At 38.0% G+C, this 21,145-nt stretch overlaps 1 protein-coding gene across 5 annotated transcripts in view; it reads left to right on the top strand.

Annotated features, from left to right (window-relative positions):
- LRBA (LPS responsive beige-like anchor protein) overlaps window positions 1-21,145 on the top strand; it is a 565,586-nt gene that overhangs the window by 290,903 nt on the left and 253,538 nt on the right. For all 5 annotated transcript variants that reach the window (XM_039542019.1, XM_039542017.1, XM_039542018.1 and 2 more), the window contains 3 exons: window positions 8,797-8,921; window positions 16,946-17,092; window positions 19,715-19,851. In XM_039542019.1, the coding sequence (XP_039397953.1) occupies window positions 8,797-8,921; window positions 16,946-17,092; window positions 19,715-19,851 (409 nt within the window). The remainder of the gene's footprint in view (window positions 1-8,796; window positions 8,922-16,945; window positions 17,093-19,714; window positions 19,852-21,145) is intronic.

Raw genomic sequence — 21,145 nt, 5'->3', positions numbered from 1 at the left:
CTTTGCATTACTATAGCGAGATGATGTAGATGATTTTCATTCCTGGGAGGTGATGACACTACCCAGAACCTTCCTGCCCCAGGCATTGTTAGAGATGAAGAAGCTTTAGATAGGGTGACCAGATGTCCCGATTTTATCGGGACAGTCCCGATTTTGAGGAGTTTGTCCTGCGTCCTGACCAGAGTACAGTCGGGACACCATTTGTCATGATATTTTGTTTCCTGGTCTTCAGTGGCAATTCGGCAGAGAGTCCTTCAGTCGCAGACGGTCTTTGGCGGTATTTCAGCAGCGGGTGCTTCTGTCTTTGGTGGCAAGGTTTGTTACCCGCTACCAAAATACCGTTGAAGACAGTCTGCGACTGAAGGGCTCTCCGTCAATTGCTGCCAAACTCCTGGACAGGTGAGTGTAAAAAAAACCCAACCAACCAAACAAAAACAAATGCTCCCCCACCCCCCTCCCACGGTGGTCCTGATATTTTCCTCTTAACATCTGATCACCCTAGCTTTAGGGAGGATATTCAAACCCCTATCAGCTTTCATTCTCTTCACATGGTGTTCGTCTAGTGAGGCACTACCCCAAAGATCAATTTGTTATGCCTCCAGCCAAAAAAAGAACCTCTTCTGCTCCAGGCACTGATAGAAATTAGTCCGCAGGATTTAAGCTTTCCTTGCTTTGCCAGAGTGGAAAGGAAGCTCTGGTGAGACAGTGAGACAGAGCCAAGGAAATTCTGATAATTCTTTGCAGGTTCTGGCTTTCTCATCAATGGGAAATGCCTATATGCCCACCTTGCAAATTAAACCTCATGGAAGATCTTCTGATTGAGAGTCCAATGAAATGCTAAGACCCAGTTAAATTCCTACTGATAGCTTGGAACTTGAGAAGGTGAACTTTGAGAAGGTGGGATCTTCAAATCAACTTGTGGATGATGTTCCACAAAACAGTCCACCTCTTAAGGGTCTACTACTGTATTTGTAAATTCTTCTGATCCTGAGGAATTGAACAGTATAGAATTTCAAATCAATCCTTTCCAAAATCTGTCTTGTTGGATGGCTACATCAAAGGTCTCAGCTTCAGCACCTTTTACGTTACATAACACTGAGAGTTCGAAAGGTATCTTCTGGTGCAGACCACTGTTGAAGATATTCCTGTTGAAGATTCTAAATTCTTTGCAGACCGTGTGGATGAGTCCTGACATACTTTAAAGAACTCTAGAACAGCACTCCATTCACTTTTCAGATATACACCAGTACCAGAGAGAAGATGCCAGCCTGCCCCAAAGCCTTGACCATCACATGTCACCCTCCAGATGACAGAGGCCTCCTCCAAAGCACATGCAGACACCAGCACAAGAGGCTACACCTCACACTTCCACCTCCAAACAGCAATTTTGAAGCTTTGATTGAGGCCCAGAGATGCCTCCCTCTGATCCAGTTGTTGGAACCATCTTTACTTCCCCTTCAGTTTGGTGACTGCTTGGTTCCCTTCTACCCAGCATGGCGACAAATCACCTTGTACAAATGGGTCTTGGAAATCATCAACAAAGGGCACTCCATTTCGTTCCTCTCTCCCCCACTCCCAGCCCTCTTCAGGGACCCTTTTCATGAACACCTTTTACAAAAAGAAATAAACCACCTTCTGTATCTGGGAGCCGTAGAACTGGTTCCATTCCAACACAGAATAAAAGGTTTTTATTCCTGTATTTATTAATTATTTTATTTTCTGGTCCAAAAGAAATCCAGTGGGTGGAGACTTATCCAAGACTTGAGGAACCTCAACAAGTTTGTCAAACTACAACATATCAAGATGGTCAAACTATCAATAATTATCCCACACTGGAACAGGGGGACTGGTTCTTTGCTCTTGACTTCCAAGATGCATACTTCCATATCACCACATATCCTTCCTATAGGAGATTCCTCAGATTCATCCTGGGCTCCAACAATGACCATACAAGGTACCACCCTTTGGCCTTTCTGCTGCTCCAAGTGTATTTTCCAAAGTTCTCGTAGAGGTGGCAGCACACCTACACAAACAAGGGATTTTAATATTTCCATACCTAGATTACTGCCTCCTCAACATGTCATCTAGAGTTGATACTGTCGAAGCCATAAGTAAAATGATGGACCTTTTCGCACACTTTGACCTCCAGCTAAACGTACAAAAGTCAGTATGGCATCTGGAGTTTTTTGGGGCCCAGCTGTATCCTATACAAGCCAGAGGCTTCCTCCCAAGTCACAGATTTTTGGCAGTAGTCAGTCTCATCTCCGCCATGAGAACCAACCCACAGATCTCTGCCAGGACATGCCCGCAGCTACTCAGTCATTTGGCAGTGGACACGTTTGTGGTAAAACATGCCTGATTACACATGCGCTGTCTCCAGGCATGGCTACGGATAGTGTACATACTCTACAGACATAGCCTAAACAAACTCTTATCGATATCACTCAAGATCAAGGACTCATTAGACTGATGGCCACAGCCTCAAAATGTCTGCATGGGTGTTCTTTCTCCAATCCACACTGCCCTTAATACTGACAACCAATGCCTCCCTAATCATTTGGGGAGCACATATACAGACCCATACTATGCAGTTCAGGTGGTCCCCCTTGAAATCCACATTGCAAATCAACTTCCTAGAACTATGTGCAATACACAACACATGCCAACACTTTCTGCCCCTTCATCAGACAAAGAACCATAATAGTAATGACAGACATCGCCTGCACGTTCTACATCAACAGATAAGAGTGAGCAAAACCACAATGCCTGTGCTCAGAAGCACTAAAATTGTAGAACCAGTGTATCCACCACAACATGAATATCTCTGCCTCATAAGTACCTGGATGCCAGAACACCATCACAGACTCACTGAGCAGGAGATCCTCAGAAGACCATAAATGGAAGTTAGACACAAGCCTAGCAGCACATATTCAACCACTGGGGATTCCCGACCATATATCTCTTTGCCAAAAATGCCAAATGTCCACAATTCTGCTCAAGAGTAGGTCTGGGTTTCTGGTCTCTGGGGACCACCTTCCTCATTACATGAGATGCACGTCTACTCTGCACCTTTCCACCTTTCCCCCAATTGTTCAAAATGCTCCACAAGATACAGGTGGAATAAGCCACAGTCATTCTCTTAGCCCCCAACAGGACCATGACAGATTTGGTATTCTTACCTCATGTGCATGGTAGCCTGTCCATCAATCACCCTACAGTTGACTCCACACCTTCTCTTGCAGGATGCAGGCCAAATCCTCCATCCCAGTCTAGAACTCCTCCATCTGAAGGCATGGCTCCATCATAGTTCCGAGATTTGGAGATGACTTGTTCAGAAGGGGTAAGAGATATGATAGAACTCACCATATTTTGTCTAAATGACAAAGATTCCGGACTTGATATGACACCAAACATATCCCCGCAATGAATGCTCTTTTGCCATTCATTCTAGACTCCATTCTAGAATTTAAAAATCAGGACTGTCCACAAGCTCCATTTGCATACACCTGGCTGCCATCACTGCATTCCACCCCAAAATAGAAGGTCATTTCATATTTACCTACACACTAACAAAAAGATTCCTTAAGGGCCTTCAAAACCTGAACCCTCAAGTATTAGGCCTTGGCTACACTGGTGCTTTACAGTGCTGCAACTTTCTTGCTCAGGGGTGTGAAAAAACACACGAGGAGGTGGAGTACCTGGCGCGGCAACTACACTCGCACTTCAAAGCGCTGCTGTGGGAGCACTCCCGCGGCAGCGTCGTTTGGCTGCAAGTGTAGCCATACCCTGAGACTCCACCTCATCTTGGGATACCAGACTTTTTTATGCTTTCTCACTGGTCCCCCATTTGAGCCCAGCCATCCTCTTTCCATCTAAACAAACATATCTACCTTCCCTGCTTCTTCTCAAAGCCACATAGCAACCAACATGAAACCATGCTTCAAACCTTGGATGTCAGACAAACAGTCTTTTATCTTGCCAGAACTAAATCTTTCAGGCACTCATCATGCTTATTCCTCTTTATTGCTGAAAGACCAAAGAGATCAGCTGTATCCAAACAATGTCTTTCCAAATAGATCTTGGAGTGTATCCTCCTTTGCTATCAATTATACAAATTGCAACCCCCACCTGGAACTCAAACACATTCCATTTGCTCGCTGTCCACCTCAATTGCCTTTCTAAACAGCATGACGGTTACTGACCTTTGCAAAGTGGCCAACAGGGCAGCCATAGACACTTTTAGCCAACACTATACCATTACGCATGAGCATAAGATTCCCTTTTAGGATGCACTGTCCTATCATCCTCGTAGAAGTCTGGAACTTCAAATGACATCTATTTAGGGCACTGCTCTACAGTCACCCACAGTGGAGCACCCATGGGGACGCTACTTGAAGAAGAAGAGAAGATTACTCATGTGTGCAGTAACTAAGGTTCTTTGAGATGTGTGTCCCTATGGGTGCTCCGCTACCCACCCTTCTTCCCTCTCTCCGGAGTTCAAAAGTTGACACTGGTAGAAAAGAAATTGAGACCGGTTGGACCACACAGCGCTATATATATGCTGCTCATGGCACGAGACTGGAAACAGGCACTGCTACCAATGATCTCTGATCCCAGGCACAGGAGGCGTTATCACTCCTACAGTAAAGCACCCAGAAGGGGACACATCTCGAAGAACCTCAGTTACTGCAGAGTGAGTAACCTTCCCCTCTTCTGTGCTACACCTGGCTTGAAATAAATGCTGGCCTAGATATAGTCCTAAGATTCTCCTACCCTTTCATTTGGAGGATTACATTTCCCTCCCCCTACATGAATCCCTTTTCTATCTCCGCAGCTGTAGTCGCTGGCCCCTCCCTATGTTTGTAACTGTGCAAGAACAGCTTCAACTATACCAGGGATAATGAAGCAAGAAGTGGTTCTTCTGCAATAGCATTACAGATTCATAGCATTATCCAGTTGTGTCACTTACGTTCTGTTTAATTATTTCAGGTGTGAGAGTTTCAAGGCAACTCTCAGACCTAGGACTCCAGTTTTGCAGCACTGAAACAAAATCATTAGCCTAGTTAGTATGCCTTGTTTTATTTGTAGTTATTTCTTGTAACTAGTTGATAGCAAATAGATTTTTTTGAAATTCTTGTTCTTGAAATGACCATTTGTGGCATACTGAGCTTGAAGAACATTTCCTATAGACCACAGTGAAGTGAATGCACCTTTTTAATTTTTCTGGTAACAGTATGTTCATTATCTTGTGCTGTATTTTATGTCAGTGGTTGTACATTTCATGTAATCCATGAATAACTGTAATTTTCTATTTAGCAGTAGTTGCATAGGAATAGGGAGGACATCTTAAGGAAGAGGGAGACAGGCAGGCAGTCATCTTGAATCTTAGTAATTCTTGGGAAAGAAATTAATGAAATATTTTTTGAAGGAAATGTTTAATTTGAAGTAGTTTTATATGCTCATTCAATACTGTTACTGAGGAACCACTAATTACTCTGGTCCCTAGCCAACCTATGCAAATCATATAACTGGCAATTCATAAGCCTTCAGATCCATGAAAAGTAGATTGTCATGCATATGCACGTGTATTTTTGCTAATTGACTACTCCAGTCCATACAGCACCTTCACTCCATATAGCAACCTCTACAGCAGGGCCAGAAAGTTTTCAAGTCAGACATCCAGTTATAGAGGTCGTCATCAATTCTCTAGCAATCCAAGATCTTAGCAGTTTACTTCTATAAAGCTTCACTCCTTTAGCAGTCTATGGGTACGTCTATACTACCCACCGGATTGGCGGGTAGTGTTCGATGTATCGGGGATTGATTTATCACGTCTTGTCTGGATGCGATAAATCGATCCGCTAATCGACACCCGTACTCCACCTTGGCAGGAGGAGTAAGCGGAGTCGACAAGGGAACTGTGGCAGTCGACTCGCAGCTGTGAGAACGGCCAGGTAAGTCGAACTAAGATACTTCAACTTCAGCTACGTGAATAGCGTATCTTAGTTCGAACCCACCCCCCTGCTAGTGTAGCCCAGGCCTAATTCTATCACTCAGACTCTGGCAAAGTGATATTCTTGTCTTTCTCCTCCTGCCTGCAGTGTCAACTCTAACATAAGGGTATGAAGGTTAGGTGATGTATTATTGCTTTGGTTTGGATTTTGAACAGATTTCAATAGTTACTTGATTAATTCCATAACTGTTACACTATTAAATGTGGCTTAAATTGATATTAGTGTGTATTAATGACCATGGGAATCTACTCTTTTAGAACAAGGTCACAATTAATTATTACCTGAAGGTCTATTGCTATGCAACTGCTCAGTAGGTTAGTTTCTGTGTGAAAGGGTATAGGTTTTCCCTTTGCTTGCCTTGAGGATTAATCCCAAAATAAACAAACCTAATAGTTTACTGGCTGTTGTTTGTGAATAATTGACAAGTGCGTAAGGGACATGATATTCTATACAAATTTTTTATACTTAATGAAAAATAAGATTAGATGCTAAAGATATATTGAATTATGTTACAGAATTATATGTTGTGCCTGAGCCTACTATTATATCTAATTTTTCTAATAATTTTAGTATAGTTGCTTAACATGTCATATTTTAATTGTTATCAGTAAGAACAGAATCACTTAATTTCATCAAAAGTACAGAAAGATAGATGGATGACAAATTAATAATTTACCATATTTGCATAATATGGTGGCACAGAGCATCAGAAGGATTGATGGCAGAAGAGGTTAACAAATTTTAGCAGCTTCCATTAGCTTTTCATTGTCATATGTTTGTGGTACTGACTGAAATAAGCTTTGTAGGAGATCTCAGTCTAGGGAACTAATTACTTGTGCCGATTGCCATACTGATGAATAGACCCTCATTGTATCATTCCCCTGAAGACGAGGAGCACTCCGTGATTCACGACTGCATCCTGGCTGATATTTGATAATAATTTTAACAGATAAATGTAGGCAGAATGATGAAGTGCCCATCCATGCTCTACGACTATCAAAGGCATACACATAGCCAGCTGTGTTCTGCCTTTTTTTTTATAATCACTAATGGAGAATTTTACGTTATTAATCGAGCTTTGAGTAAATGTAGCTCTTCCCATGTTTTTAGCAATTCTGGGCTGTACTTTCATTTCTCTAAACTCATTTGATTTTATAATCAAATAGTTCAAGTCTAGACATGATTGAAATGTACTATGATGTAGCTATGGATAGCAAAAATAAGACTTTCTTTCAATAAAAATAAATGCTAATATATTGGTATATTTTTCAAGAAGTGGCAAGATCTAAGACACCAATGTTCTTTTTTTAAATAATAGAATTAGGTATAATAATTCCATGCAATTAAATACAGGATATACTTCCTTTTCATGTACCTTAGTAGCTGATAATCAAAATCTCGAGTTTTAAAAATTAAGTTCAAGCATATCATTGTACAATGGATTGTGTCACTGATTTATTTTTGTTGGAAAGCTGGATTTACCTTTAAAATATTTATCTTTTCTTTGTTCAGATTTAATTTACAAAACTAAGGATATATAGATGTCTTGTATTTTTAACATTTTGATCTGTAAATTAGTCAAAGCTAGCCATTTGTCACCTTGACAGGTACACGGTTTCTTATTAGCTCGTGAAACAAAAGTAGGACTTTACTCTGTATTTTTCTATTATTCCATCAGAAGTTATGTTAATAAAATTAGAGTTCTGTAATTGAAGCATACAGGTTTTCTAGCTGAAGACCTTTAATGATTGTGCTGTGCAATAGACTCTTTTTGTGTGCTGTACTGCTGTACCTGAAATAGGTGCTTTTGCACATTCTCATGGTTAAAATATTTTACCGCGGTTCTCATTCATCTAACAAGATAGTAACTGGCATTTATATATGACCGTATTAAAAAGATCTACGTATATTTGAAGCATACAATGGAAAATAATGAATTTGATATAACTTCTTCTAGATAGAAATTTTTAAAAGTATGCCTTCAATATAGCAATTATTTCACATCATAACATGTAGTTTTTAATTAAATGTAAAAATACAACTACATAAAACAGAAATCCAATCTGATTTGCTTGAAAATAGATTGCTATTTCACTCTCCTGGAATGGTTTATTTAAAAACAGTAAATGGAAAAGAAATGCATTTTCTTGTGTTGTTCTAAGCCTCAGGGGCTAAATGTAATGAATATTTTAAGAGATTATTTTAATTAAATTCCTGCACATCTAAACAGAGTAATATTTTATTATCACATACATAACCATGTAACTGAGGTATTCATTAAAGTTAACACTTTCTGGACCAAGAATTCATGGTATGATTTACTGACCTTGTGTGAAAAGGCACAAATTAGGAAGAAAAATGAAGGGGGACAGACTTTGATTAATATAGGTAATGCTATACCATATTTATAATAGCCTTTTCCCTATTCTGGTTTATAAATGCAGTCACTGAGAAAGGTGCCCTGCTGAGGCTGAAATGAGGCTGAAATCGGAGCACATGCCACTAGAGTGTGGGGAAACTGATCACACTGTCAGCAATTCATTTCAAAATGATGTATTTAGTGCTCATTTCACCTTCCAAGAAAAAAGGGAAAGGAGTTCCTTAGACTGGAAGGTGATATTGTTATTTTCAAGGACATACCTAAGTAAAAGATTGCAGAAACGGGGGAGGTAAAAAAAAAAAAAAAAAGGCAGAGCAAACAAGGAGAGCTTTATGCAGAAATTCAGTGCTACCATGCTGTTTGATAATTGCTAACATATGTGGCTCCTCTGTTTCATTGTAGTCGTCCTCGTGAGTTCTGGCGCCTTGACTACTGGGAAGATGACTTGCGGCGCCGGCGACGATTTGTGCGTAACCCCCTTGGATCGACACATCCTGAAGCGACACTAAAAGCAGCTGTAGAACATGGTCAGTGTAAAAACTGCTTCTTGCCAGTAGTAGCAGGTACAGTACATGGCAATGAAGACTAGACCTTCATTCCTACAAGACACTGTTCCACATTCCGAAGGCGTGTCACTTAATTTCAAACATGTTTAACAAGAAGATAAATTGATGACAATTTATCATAAACAATGTTAATATCTGTTAAAGCTCTTCTTAAGTACATCTTAAGAGAATCTGTGTGTGCAAATGTTTTACACATAATGTTTGTACACACAGTTCTCATTACTTGGAAACAAATGTGGATACAGTTTTTCCACTACTCCCTGGATGTATTATTTGTGGTAAATTACCTATTTATATTTCAGCAAGTTGAATAGTAAATATTTCCCTATGAAAAATCCCAACCAATTGTTTCAGTTAGCTGTAGTGCAAAAAGGAAAGCAGTTATAAAGCAATATGGATTTCCAGAGATGCTTGTGTATTTCTATCTCCTAAATTTTAGCATGAGAATCCAGCCAGAGATGCTAACAAATACCAGAGTGCAAGGTAGAATCCAAGCAGTGATTGCTAGGGGGTAACATAGTGATGAGTGAGAGGGGAGATAGCATTTTAATGTTTTCATATGTTCATATTTGCATCTTTTTATTGGAGAAAGCTCTACATGTTTCTATTTCCATTATAATGTGTATCTCTAACATTTTAATTTTGTAGCTGTTTGGAAAGCCCTGATAAACTAACGGGAATAACTAAGCAGAGCCATTGATTGTTCCTTTGGGTTTAAAATGTATTTAGTTTGATCATGTACTTAAATTTATCATTTTATGATGTTGAGAGCTAGTTAAGATTCATTAGTGGAAAAAAAATCCCCACATTTAAAATTAATTGGGTATGATTAAAGCTGAATACTCTAAACCACAAAACTATGTTTTCATGAACCAGAATTATTTTTTAAAATATTTAGCAACTTTGTTCTTTTTGTTTTCTAATGTATGAATATATTTCTTGCTGTCAATTAAAACCAATTTTAAATCATTAAGACTATTGTATGGCTCCAGAAGAGCATCATCTTAAAGGTTGGCCTCAGCCTAGCATCTTAACCTCTTGCACTCAGCCTTAAAGAGCCATTTCTGGAGGAAAATGTCTACAATATGTCAGCAGATATAATGCCAAATGTGACATCGGTCCTTTAAAATAAATGACCATACAGAGAATAGTCAATAAAGTGATCTAAAAGCAATAATGGTCCCAGAGCCCTACATCTTTGACTATAGGAGAAGGAGAAACAAGATGTAGAATTAATTAGGCCACTTCTGCTTTTGAGGCTTGTTTTTAATTTTGTGTTTTTTTTCTACACCATGAGTTTCAAGGGAATAAGGTATCTTTTAGCTAATGGTCCTAACATTAGAAATAACTGCCTCTTTTAAAACCATGTTCAGCTTCAATAAAATAGATTTTGTCACACATTTTGAGTTCATATTTACAATCTTGTGGTTTAATATAAATATCTCATTCTCCAATCTTTATATTCTGTTGCTTATCAGATGTATAAAAATACATATACATACACATCTATATTTTAATTGTTAATCCTTTAGAGCAAATCTTTATTTAGACAAACAATTTTTTCTATGTAATTAAACACAGACTAATACCCATCTCTCCAGCTGGTGGAATTGTAACATTTATCAATAACCAAACTCCATTTTTTAATGTCTCTTTCTACTAGCTGATTCACATAGGAGAGAGACTCTTTTCAATACAAAAGTAAACTAAATCCATGTAACCCTTTTTGATGATATATTATTGCTAGCTAATGAAAATAAAGATGATTAAATTTTCCATCAGCTATTCCCACTGTTTAACATTTTTTTAAATCTTTGACAAACTTCTGTTATGTTTAATTTTTGATGGTGTTTTAATTATTTAATTATTGCCGTTTTCATTTATTACATTAGTTTTTCAGTTTCTTAAGTTAAAATATTCATTGCATAGTTAAACATAAACACAAATGCCAGATAGGTGAGTCAACTTAGTAATAACTTAGCTAGAAAGACGCTAACCAGTCATCTATCAGTATTAATACAAACTTCTGAAGTAATGAAAGAAAACAGCATTATAAATACAGGCATCAAAACCTTTTCATTATTATAATAATAATTAATAAACAATTTCAAAGCAGAAAATTCCATCCCTTGGAGATTCTGGTTATAAGACTTTTAGGCTATGCTCTCATGAGTTAGGATGATGCCAGAATTCTCAATGGAATTGTCCTTATGTTCTATAGTTTCTCATTAATAACGTATCATGAATCATTCTATATCAATTAAATGTGCACTTCTCTAAAGCAAATAAACTTTTGATATAATGAACGCCCCCCCCTTAGCCTTTTTTTTTTTAACAGCATGAACCTACTCCAAAATCCAATGTATGGATTTTGCCAGTGGATAGGAAAGTTAAGATAAATGTTTAAGTATAAACAATGAAAAAAGAAAATGTTGAACATATTTTTAAAAGCATTTTATTTTTCAGCTAACTTATCACTGTTAAGATAGGCTGTATCTACTGTTGTTTGCATTACAGTAGTTTAGGTGTAGTCCCTGCCCCAGAGATCTCACAATCAAAGAAAGCTCTCACTGTGAAATGGCAGAAAAGATCCAAAAGCAATCATACAGAGTACAGTAAACATACAAATAACAACAGCAACAAAAATCAGCCCTGTTGCAGCCTAGTTATATGTTTTCGTAGCAAGAACCCATCTTTTCCATGGATTGATTTGATTTGAAGGAAAGCCTCTGGTGTGGAAGTGGCAGAGTAAATACCTGAAGACTAATGTTCTCTGTTCAGGCAATCAATACCAGCCCCATGACTATACTTCTGGCTACCTTCTAGTTAAAAACAAATTTTTAATTCTGACAATTTAATTGCCCTTACCAAGTTCACATTAACTTGCTTGGGGAAAAGGGCTTCAGGTAATTTTTCAAAGGAGGATGGGGGAAAGAACCTCCAAAATGGTTATTTATAAAAGTCAGTCTGGCACTGTGTCCCTGCACATTGGGGGGGAGGCGGATGTAATTTGTTCGTCCTCTAGAAATTGAACCCTCAGTATTTTAAAATAAAATAACAGGCATAGAAACCGAACTTGCTTTATGGCAATTGACAGCATCAGGCAAAGATGAACATTTTAAAATAAATTAATTTAAGCCAAAAATCATCTGTTAAAGTCTGACAAAATCTAATTGATGGAAAATACTTTTATGAAATTTGTTCAAGTGTGTCAATAAAAAAAAATACTTTGGATTAAAATAGACTGCTGCAGTACTATTAATTTACACTGGCACAGTCTGCAATGTTTATCACACCATAATTGTTGAACTGACTAGAAACTGACCGTGAACTAAAACAAAGCTGACTAGTCAATTTTCATTATCTAAGCTCAAGTGAAAAAGAATCAAAAACATAAAAATAAAATGGTGCAAAAGAGCATTATATTTTCAATATTTCCCTTTAGCTAAGTGGTGGTGGTAGTGAAAGAGATGATTACTGTGCCAGATGAGTATTATGCCAGTGGTCTGTTGTTTGCTGTACAAGACATAGAGACTATGCCTCTTGAGGTATGTCTACACTACAAAGAAAAAGCTGTGGCTGGCCCACGCCAGCTTACTCAGGCTGCTGGGACTTGGGTTGCAAGACTATTTCATTGCAGTGTAGATTTCCGGGCTCAGGCTGCAGCTTGACCTCTGGGACTCTCCTACCTTGCAGGGGTGGCCTCATTCTGAAAAGATGTAAACATGTTTAGATCTGCAGGACTGAGGCCTAAGGCTCAAATTCTGCCAGGGAACTGCCAGAGGGTTACAGGGATTTGCATTAGCAGATACCAAAGCAGGATTGGGGACCTAAATATGAAATCAAATGTAGCATGATACAACTTATTAAATTTTTACTTTGGGGAATGCTTTTCATTCATACTTCTAAAAAGATTTACTGTTAGAGATCATATCCTCCCCATACACTTTTTTTCTGCATGACTGAGAATGTTAGCTGCTGAAGGTAGACCATCATAATACTTTGAAGTGTCATTTGTTAGCATTTGACTAAACTGTGAAAACACAAATGTGCATGCACATATATATGCATGTGGATGTGTGTGTGCGCGCGCGCATAGACAGAATATATATGTATCATGCTCTGTCTTGCACACACAAGTCTCTGATTTATACCTGTAGAGAGAGAACTAGAATGCTGCGTGTATAGATTTCATCTGTGCAATATATCTTGTCTGTGCACAATTACATAAATACATACACGTATGTGTACTTTGAGTGTGTGTGTATTCCTGTGTTCAGGTTAGCAGGGTGCTAACAGACGATGCTTTATTATATTCTGATTTTCTGCCTTCCAGCAACAAGCATTTCTTTTATATTTATACATATATACGTGTACGTGTGTGTGTGTGTATATATATGTGTGTATATATATATGTGTATATAATATAGAAAGAGAGAGCGAGCGAGAGTGGTAAGGAGAGATGACAAACGTTAAATTGCCCACAAGGACTAAAACAACAAATAGCCTCAAATCTTCAATTAATGCAATTCGCTTCAATAGTTTTCTTTTGGAGTATCCATAGTGATATATTCTAAATAATTATAAGATAATTAGCTTAGGTGGAAAAATTAAATCCAATGATTGGAAAAGAGATGATGGAAGGAAGAGTTAATTTCTACTTATTTGATCTACATTTAGAATTCCCCAGTCACTTTGATATGGAAAGCCCCTTGTTTACTTTATTTTTCGTAATGATAGTGAGAAAAAGAGTGGAGAAAACTTTAGTAACTTGGCCAGAAATTACCTGATTTGTGTCTAAAAGTTGTACATACAGATCTTGAATTTCAGATTAACTCTTAAATGGTCAACAGGTACAGTTTTAGTTTGAAATGAGACCTTCAGTGGATTAAGGCAGAATATGCCAAAGAGAGTGAAAATATCTGACATTTACTTGTGAATGGTGATTTTAAAAGTACAATCCAGACATGGTTTATAAAATAACAGATAAAATTTAGCAGAATTTAAAAAAATGTTTATTTTATTTTGTACTTGAGATAATTTTTTTCTAATTAAAAAATAAAATCGTCAACAGAGTACTATTACGCCATTGAGAATTGAATGCAAGTGCATGTGGTGTGCATTAGAATATTGTTGGTAATTTTACTGCTGCTAACTTAAAATCCTCCAGGGGGAGTTAATTACAGGAAAACCTTTCTAAATATCAGCTGCATATTTTCTGTGACAGGACTGTTTTCAACTCAGGTTGAACAATTCCAGAGTCTGAGTTTTCTTTAGTTATATGAACTGATATATTTTAATAGAAAATGTTGTTTCATGAGGTGCAATACACTCAGTGTTTTCCAAGTAAATGAAATCCTATGCATAATATGGCAAAGCAATTTGGTCAGGAAGAAATTGTCATACAAAAGAGAAATAATTTCTAAATTAAACTTCCATTTTTTTTAAACTGAAGGCCTAAACATAAAGTAGGTCTTTTTACTTTTCACTTAATTGGATAGTTTATTATTTGCAATGTACGTGTATACATTTACTTAAACACTTTAAGCCTTGGTATATTGCCACTAGGGATTGCGTTCTTCTGTAAATGTTTGCAGATTAAAATTTTTTTAAAATAAGCCAGTGGACCCTCAAATCCTCTCTGGCAGTAATCAGAGAATGCAATGAGCAATGTGCTGAAGTAAGTTGATCATGATGTTAGGCATATGTTTCTTAAAAGAAGTGTGGCCAGGTATTCTCTCATTTAATAATTTCTTTTTAAGATTATATACAATTATGTGAATTTTCATAGTCAAAAACAATTGTATGATTGCACTACTATTTCCTACCTTAGTATCTCTGTATCTACAGCACAGAATACCTTTGATGTATAATGAACCATTGCCTCCTATCTGTTGCCTCTGTTGAGCTTGAAATGTAAATAAATAGATTTAATCATGGTAGTGTAGAGATAAAAATAGTGCAAATGTTTTCCACATAAAGTTGGCATTTCCTTCGTGTATATTCTGTCCATTCCAAATAGAGAGGGGGGAAGAAAACTGTTTAAGGCATGTTACAATTATATGTATTGTCACACTGATTTAATGTTTGCTTAACTATGACATAAAATATGTAATTAGAAGTATAGCATGAAATATGCTTTCTGTTGGTGATGTTAAAGATGAGGATGAGTTTTCATTTTTGGTTTTTATTCGGCATATTTAGTAATCCAGGCACGAACCTATTAACATCCTCTAGCCTTTCAGAATTTGCCTGTCTTCTCTTTATAGCCCCTTTTGAAAGCAAGTAGGTGCACACTTCGGTAGAATTCTAAAAGTGATTTTTTATTAACGTCTCACTCATCTCCGTGTCTGTAAGGCTGGGTGTGTCTATCTAGTTAGTAAAATTCGCATATAACTTAGTTTTTCAACTCCTTATTTCCACTCATCCCATTACTAATGGAAAATATAGGAACCTGGCCTCTAGTTCTGCACTGAATTGGCAAACGGTTTGAAATGTTGTATATTAAGTTCGAGTTTAGTCATAATAAAATATGAAATTATAAGAATACTATTCACAAGGATCAGTTTGCAAGAAGATCTAAAATAAACTCTCCACCACAGTGACCTCTTCGAAGTGAATCTCTGGAATAGCCGTGTGTCTCTTGCTGTTACTAGTTAGATTTGAATATTTTAAACGTTAGTAAGTCGCAGCTGTTTTGGAAGCTAATACCTAGTGTAGAGAAATTATTTCCATTAATTCTTTCTTGGGACGCCATCAGATGTAACTATGTATTGAAAGCCTCCGGCAACACGGAGAGTTTTCTGAAGTTTATTGACTTGCTGGCCCCAGAATTGTGCACACGCGAAGATCAGATGCATAGCGGGCTAGCAAAAGTGTGTGTTGGTTTGGGGGGAAGAGAAAAGGAGAGATGTAAAGAAAGGCAAATAAATAAACAATCCACCCCTATGTAAAGAATACAAGATCAAGGAGGCGCTGAATCGGGTTACGTTTAACAGGAAGATAGGGCGAACGTACGCTGTAAACTGTGTATTGGCTTTTGTCTTGAGCAAGTTTGTATCTGTAAAATGAACTCGTGTATTGCTGTTGTCACTGTCTAGAATAGATTTGCTGTTGTGTAGTGTGAGCAGACACACGCACACACACACACACGCGCGCGCACTCTTTGGGAGCCTACGGGAGCCAGTCCCTACTTCAGCTTCCCCCTGCCGGCCTGTCTCCAGGTCTCCCGCTGCCTCTCCTCTCTGCTTGGTTTCTCCACTTGCTGCTTTTTGCAGCGTGGAGCCAGCAAGGCCAACCCTGGTCGGCTCGCAGCAGTTTCCCTGTTGCGTTTACCCAAAGCTTTAGTTCACTGGCGGCGGCTGCTGCTCTCGCTTCCAGCCAGCGGCGCTGGGGGGCTGGGAACAGGGCGCAGCAGGCTGGATCGCGGCTCGCAAGTTCACAATTGCGACTTGCTCCCGAAGCAGCCCCGCGAGGAGTTGTCGCCTCGACAGTCCGGGTCAAATCGAGCCCCTGAGCTTTTAACGGAGACTCCATTGGTTCCAATGGGGAATTTTTCTTAAACTTGATGGCTCGACGTGGCCCTGTAATTGGCAAGGGAATTGTGCCCCTTTCCTGGTGGCCCTTCCTGAATCGGCGCTTAACATGTAGCATTTAAGGAAAAGTTACTCTGCAGAGTCTAGACCCATCTCCAGCAGAAAGATCCTCTTAACTTCTGGTGGTTTTCTCATCCCAAATTTTGGGAGGACTGAAACAGTGCTAAATACTGCAGAGATAGCCCCGTGTATTTCAAGGCAGGTTTAATAGGATTAAAACTAGCTCTGCTAGCCACTTGTCCCCCTAATGTTAGAGGTTTAACGAAAGCTTACCTCGCATACTTACTCCCAGCCAGTTTTCTCCTCTCTGATCTTCATTGCAAAAGGCTATTTTCCAATCACTGTTGCCTCTGAGAGCTGATAGACAGCAATGTTTCTCTTTCATTTCAGCTCCAGACGAAGACGTGCTTCTTAAAGGAAAGCAGTCCATCAAGAGTCAGGTTTTAGGAAATCAGAACTCGGAGAGTGAGATTCTCTTGGAAGGCGACGATGATACCTTGTCATCCATTGAGGAGAAAGATTTGGAGAACTTAATTGGTAACTTCAGCTGTCTATTTGCTCCCCTGCTCCTCAGTTTCCGTACCTATTTAGATCTATTTTCATGCTTTTCTGCAGTGAGTAATCTTTTGGGATAGACAGTGATAGATTATTCTTTCCCATAATTGAGTTAATGAAAGATAATTTTCTGTGTACCTCAGGGTTTAAGACTCAGCTTTAGCACACTAGTGAATTTTCCTTCTTCGGCTTTTTATAACCCTATTGTTTTCACCACCGGAGTGTTTTTTTGTTTGTTTTATTTTATTTTCCTAAGAAAGCATATGTAGAAAAGTAGCCTTTTTCATTAACAAGAGCTCCCCTTTTCTACTTCTGTCTAGTCTAAGTGCTCAAAATTGCTAATGGGCAATTTTAATTTATTTATAATTGGAGGCTTTAGATATATTTTTATGACTCAAAAATAAAGCTACCAGTCACTTCTCTTTTGTTGAAGGGTCTGTTTACTGTATTAAGAGTTCAACTCTTCTAACCTTTCCCCTCAGTCCCTTTCCCCCAAAAGTATCTTCATAGCTGATGTCTTTTTCCCCCCTGAAAATGGTCAGTTCCATTAACTTGATTACTTTTACTGTGTTGGATGCAAGCCTCTTTGTTAGAGTTTGCAATCAAAATGGCATAAACCTGCTTCTTTTACCTGTCATGTTTAAATGGTAAGCAATAGCTCCATATTCAGGGACTATAACTTCTAATTTAGCTCCATTTTTAAAAGAGTAACACATGCTTACGTGAAAACTCAGTCCTTTGCACCATTCCACTTTACATGTGGATTTCTATGTGCGCTCATAATCCACATCCATTAAATTTACAGAAGAATGTCCCCCAGTTAAATTCTGACTCACAGGAAGTAAATAAGTTATCAAAATGGAAGATGATACAATTTCCAATTACGTCACATAGTATTTGATGGCAATTCATTTACCCATTGTCTGAACTACATGCCACTTTTATTTTTTAGAACATTGAAAATATAGCCTAATGTTAAGGCCATATACTAATCGGTGAAATAAAATAGAAGTAATTGGAGTATAATGCAATTTTTTTAATGGAATCGGTTCCTGTCTATTGCTGGCCTCCTCCTCAACAGCCTTCTGCCCACTTGCTTCTCTTTTATTATGCATTGGTTGCTTCTAGTAATACATGCATACTGTAATAGAGGTGAAAGGGGAGTTTAATTATTTAATCTTGACAATGGCAATAGGATTAAGAAGTAATCCTCACTAATAAAGTGGTGTGGGTTAGAAATGAAGTGGAAATTGTCAGGGGTCTTCTACGGGACCTGGGTTGCCCCCGCTTCTGCAGCTGTCTGCTCGCTCTGTAATTGAATGTCTGAGAGTGATTGAAAAAATGTTATTTCTCCTCTGGATTACATGCTAATGTACAGAGGGCAAAGGGAGACAGCAAAAGAACACATAGCTGCTTATTTCAACCATTTGTGGGGATGAGCTTTGGGAAATCATGGCAGTTCTGCAACTATCTGATGCCCATCTGCAAACACAATGTATTTGTACATTGGGAATAGAGGGCAAAGCTGCACTGATCTCACAAGAGCATCTCTGCTATTGTCCTACTGGCACACATTAAGATTGATGCGAGATTAAAGACCATCATCCTCCTAACAATCGATGGAAATGACAATTCATCTGAGTTTTTTGGCAGTTATTCACCCATTGATTACCTGAACGTGTGTACCTCATTTATAGACACTTTATTAATTCAAAATTATATGTGTCACTCTCATATTTTCAATTTTTTTACAAAGATTTATGACAATGCTGCCACAAAGTAACTTAGTTTCCTTCTCTCTTTTAATCAATTGGATAACAAATCTAACCTGTTTTCCCCTTGTATGTGTTCTCTTATATAATAGGTTGTGTGTTGTCAGATCTGTGCCGAGCCTATTGTTTTACTAGTAGTCTGATTTGTCTCTGTGATAAGCCCTGTGGAGATGTGATTATTCCAGTAAAAATTCATTCAGTTGGAAACCAACCCTCCAGCTGTTTACTCCCACAGTCCCCAAGCTACACTAACACTATCTGGAATCCTTGAACAGTATTTAACAATGGAATAGAAAGCATGTTAAAAACATTGTACGTTACAATTCCTAGTATTGACTGTTTAATTTTAACAATAGATTTCCAGCATGAATGGGAGGGAACACATTTACAAGGTTGTCAGACAATTTTGAACCCAGACTGCTGTGTTCATCTTTTTAGAATTTTATTGAAACCCGCTAAGTTCTTATTGCACACATTTGAAATTAAGATTTCAAGTCTTCGCTTACTGTATTATTTATACCAGGAGGTATATGGCTATGGTTTCAAAACTGAAATGTGTCAGAATAAAACTAGATGATCTAACAATAAAACCCCCTATCTGGCTTATGCATCAGTTGCAGCTGTAGCTGCTTTAGTGTTTGGCAATGAAGAGAGGTTGCAAGTCTGTGACATGTACTTTCTGGAGTAACAGTTTGCTTTCTTAAACTAAGATCTCTGGTGCTTTTTACCTTGTATTTTGAGGTTAGAAAACAAATAACCTATGCTTGTTTCTGTGCAAGGTTGTGTAATCTGTTTGGATGTTTTGATTATTGGTGTTTTGCTCCTTTGGCAGGTCCAGTTAGCCTGTGCACACCAGCACAGCTTGTGGCCCCCTCTGTAGTAGTGAAGGGCACTCTTTCCATCACCTCTTCTGAACTCTGCTTTGAGGTAGATGAAGAAGATCCCAGTTTTAAGAAAATTGACCCCAAGGTAAGAGATTGTTGACCTTCACCCTCTGGTGACAAATTACATGACCATTAATTCTCCATCTAACCTCCATTACCCCATAGGTCACAAATATTCCTGTTTTTCTAAGTTTGTGACTATGTGCATTAGCAAAGTTCATTTAAGTGGAGGGGACAAATCCAGCTCAGATGTTAATTAGCTTGTTGGAATAAAGCTCCAGGGAGGCATTCTAAATAAAGACATCTTGGATCACAAGGCCTGTGTGAATACTAGAAAGTTCAACAAAACTGCTAGCTGAATCCTTTGTTTTACTTTCCTGTTTTTTTAATGTAATACCAATATAACATAATACTCTGCTCGCTGCACTCTCTTTTGCAGTGCTTCTGTTTTCTGTTATTATATGGCAGATTTTACAGTGCATTGTATTTATCATAATCAAGCAGAAAATGTTATTTCCCCTTTAAAATGTATTTATGACTAGCCTCGTTAATATAAGTAAACTTGAGTTACCTGAGTTAATTACCTGATTAGCAATTTTTTGTTGAAAATTAGATTCACTTTGCAGTAAAATTCAGTTTGAGGGCTTAACTTTCTCACACAGTATGAAATTAGAACTATAAAGATTGCACTTGAATGATCCTCATAATGTTAAAAAATAGTAACAGATGTGTGGGATTCTTGTGAGACACATGCTCTTATTGTATTATAAACATGGAAAGAGTTAATGGATTTTACCATATTTATGTAGTCAAACATTTACGTGGGGTGGGGTGCAGATAACTGGAACTATGAATTTATATGGGTACAGTAAATTAACTTTTCAGACCTTGGGTTTTGCCAAAATATCTTTGAAACAGTTTGCAATATTATGAGGAGATTTGTAAACCTTTGAAATCTTTGCCTATTTTGTGAGTAATTATCTTTTAAAATACACTCTTTTGTTTGGCAAAAAAAATCAATATTAAATGCAAAACTACATAGTTAGCATTAATGTGTTAGTGTACTTGCAATGTCAATCTAACATCTTCAGAGTCTTAAAAAAAAAAAGTACTGATTCCATCTTTGTATGTGGAAAAAAAAATCATGTGGCTCCACTGTTTTTTATTGTTCCATGTTTAGCATGTAGGATAATTTAGTACAGTTTGGAACGTTCACCACTGCACCTTGTTTCACTTACAGGGACTACCCTTAGTTTAATCTGCTTTCTCTCTGGATGTGTGGTTGTTCTCACAAAGTGTAAATGGGCATTCTAGACCAATTGTACTTCTAAATCTGTAACAGAGAGATTGTTCTTGGATTCCTATAAGAAAGGCAATCA

Source organism: Mauremys reevesii, linkage group 5 (assembly GCF_016161935.1).
Source record: "Mauremys reevesii isolate NIE-2019 linkage group 5, ASM1616193v1, whole genome shotgun sequence".
Lineage (NCBI taxonomy): Eukaryota > Metazoa > Chordata > Testudines > Geoemydidae > Mauremys > Mauremys reevesii.
The sequence above is the reverse complement of the archived record's forward strand: the minus strand, read 5'-3'. Positions and strand labels throughout refer to the sequence as shown.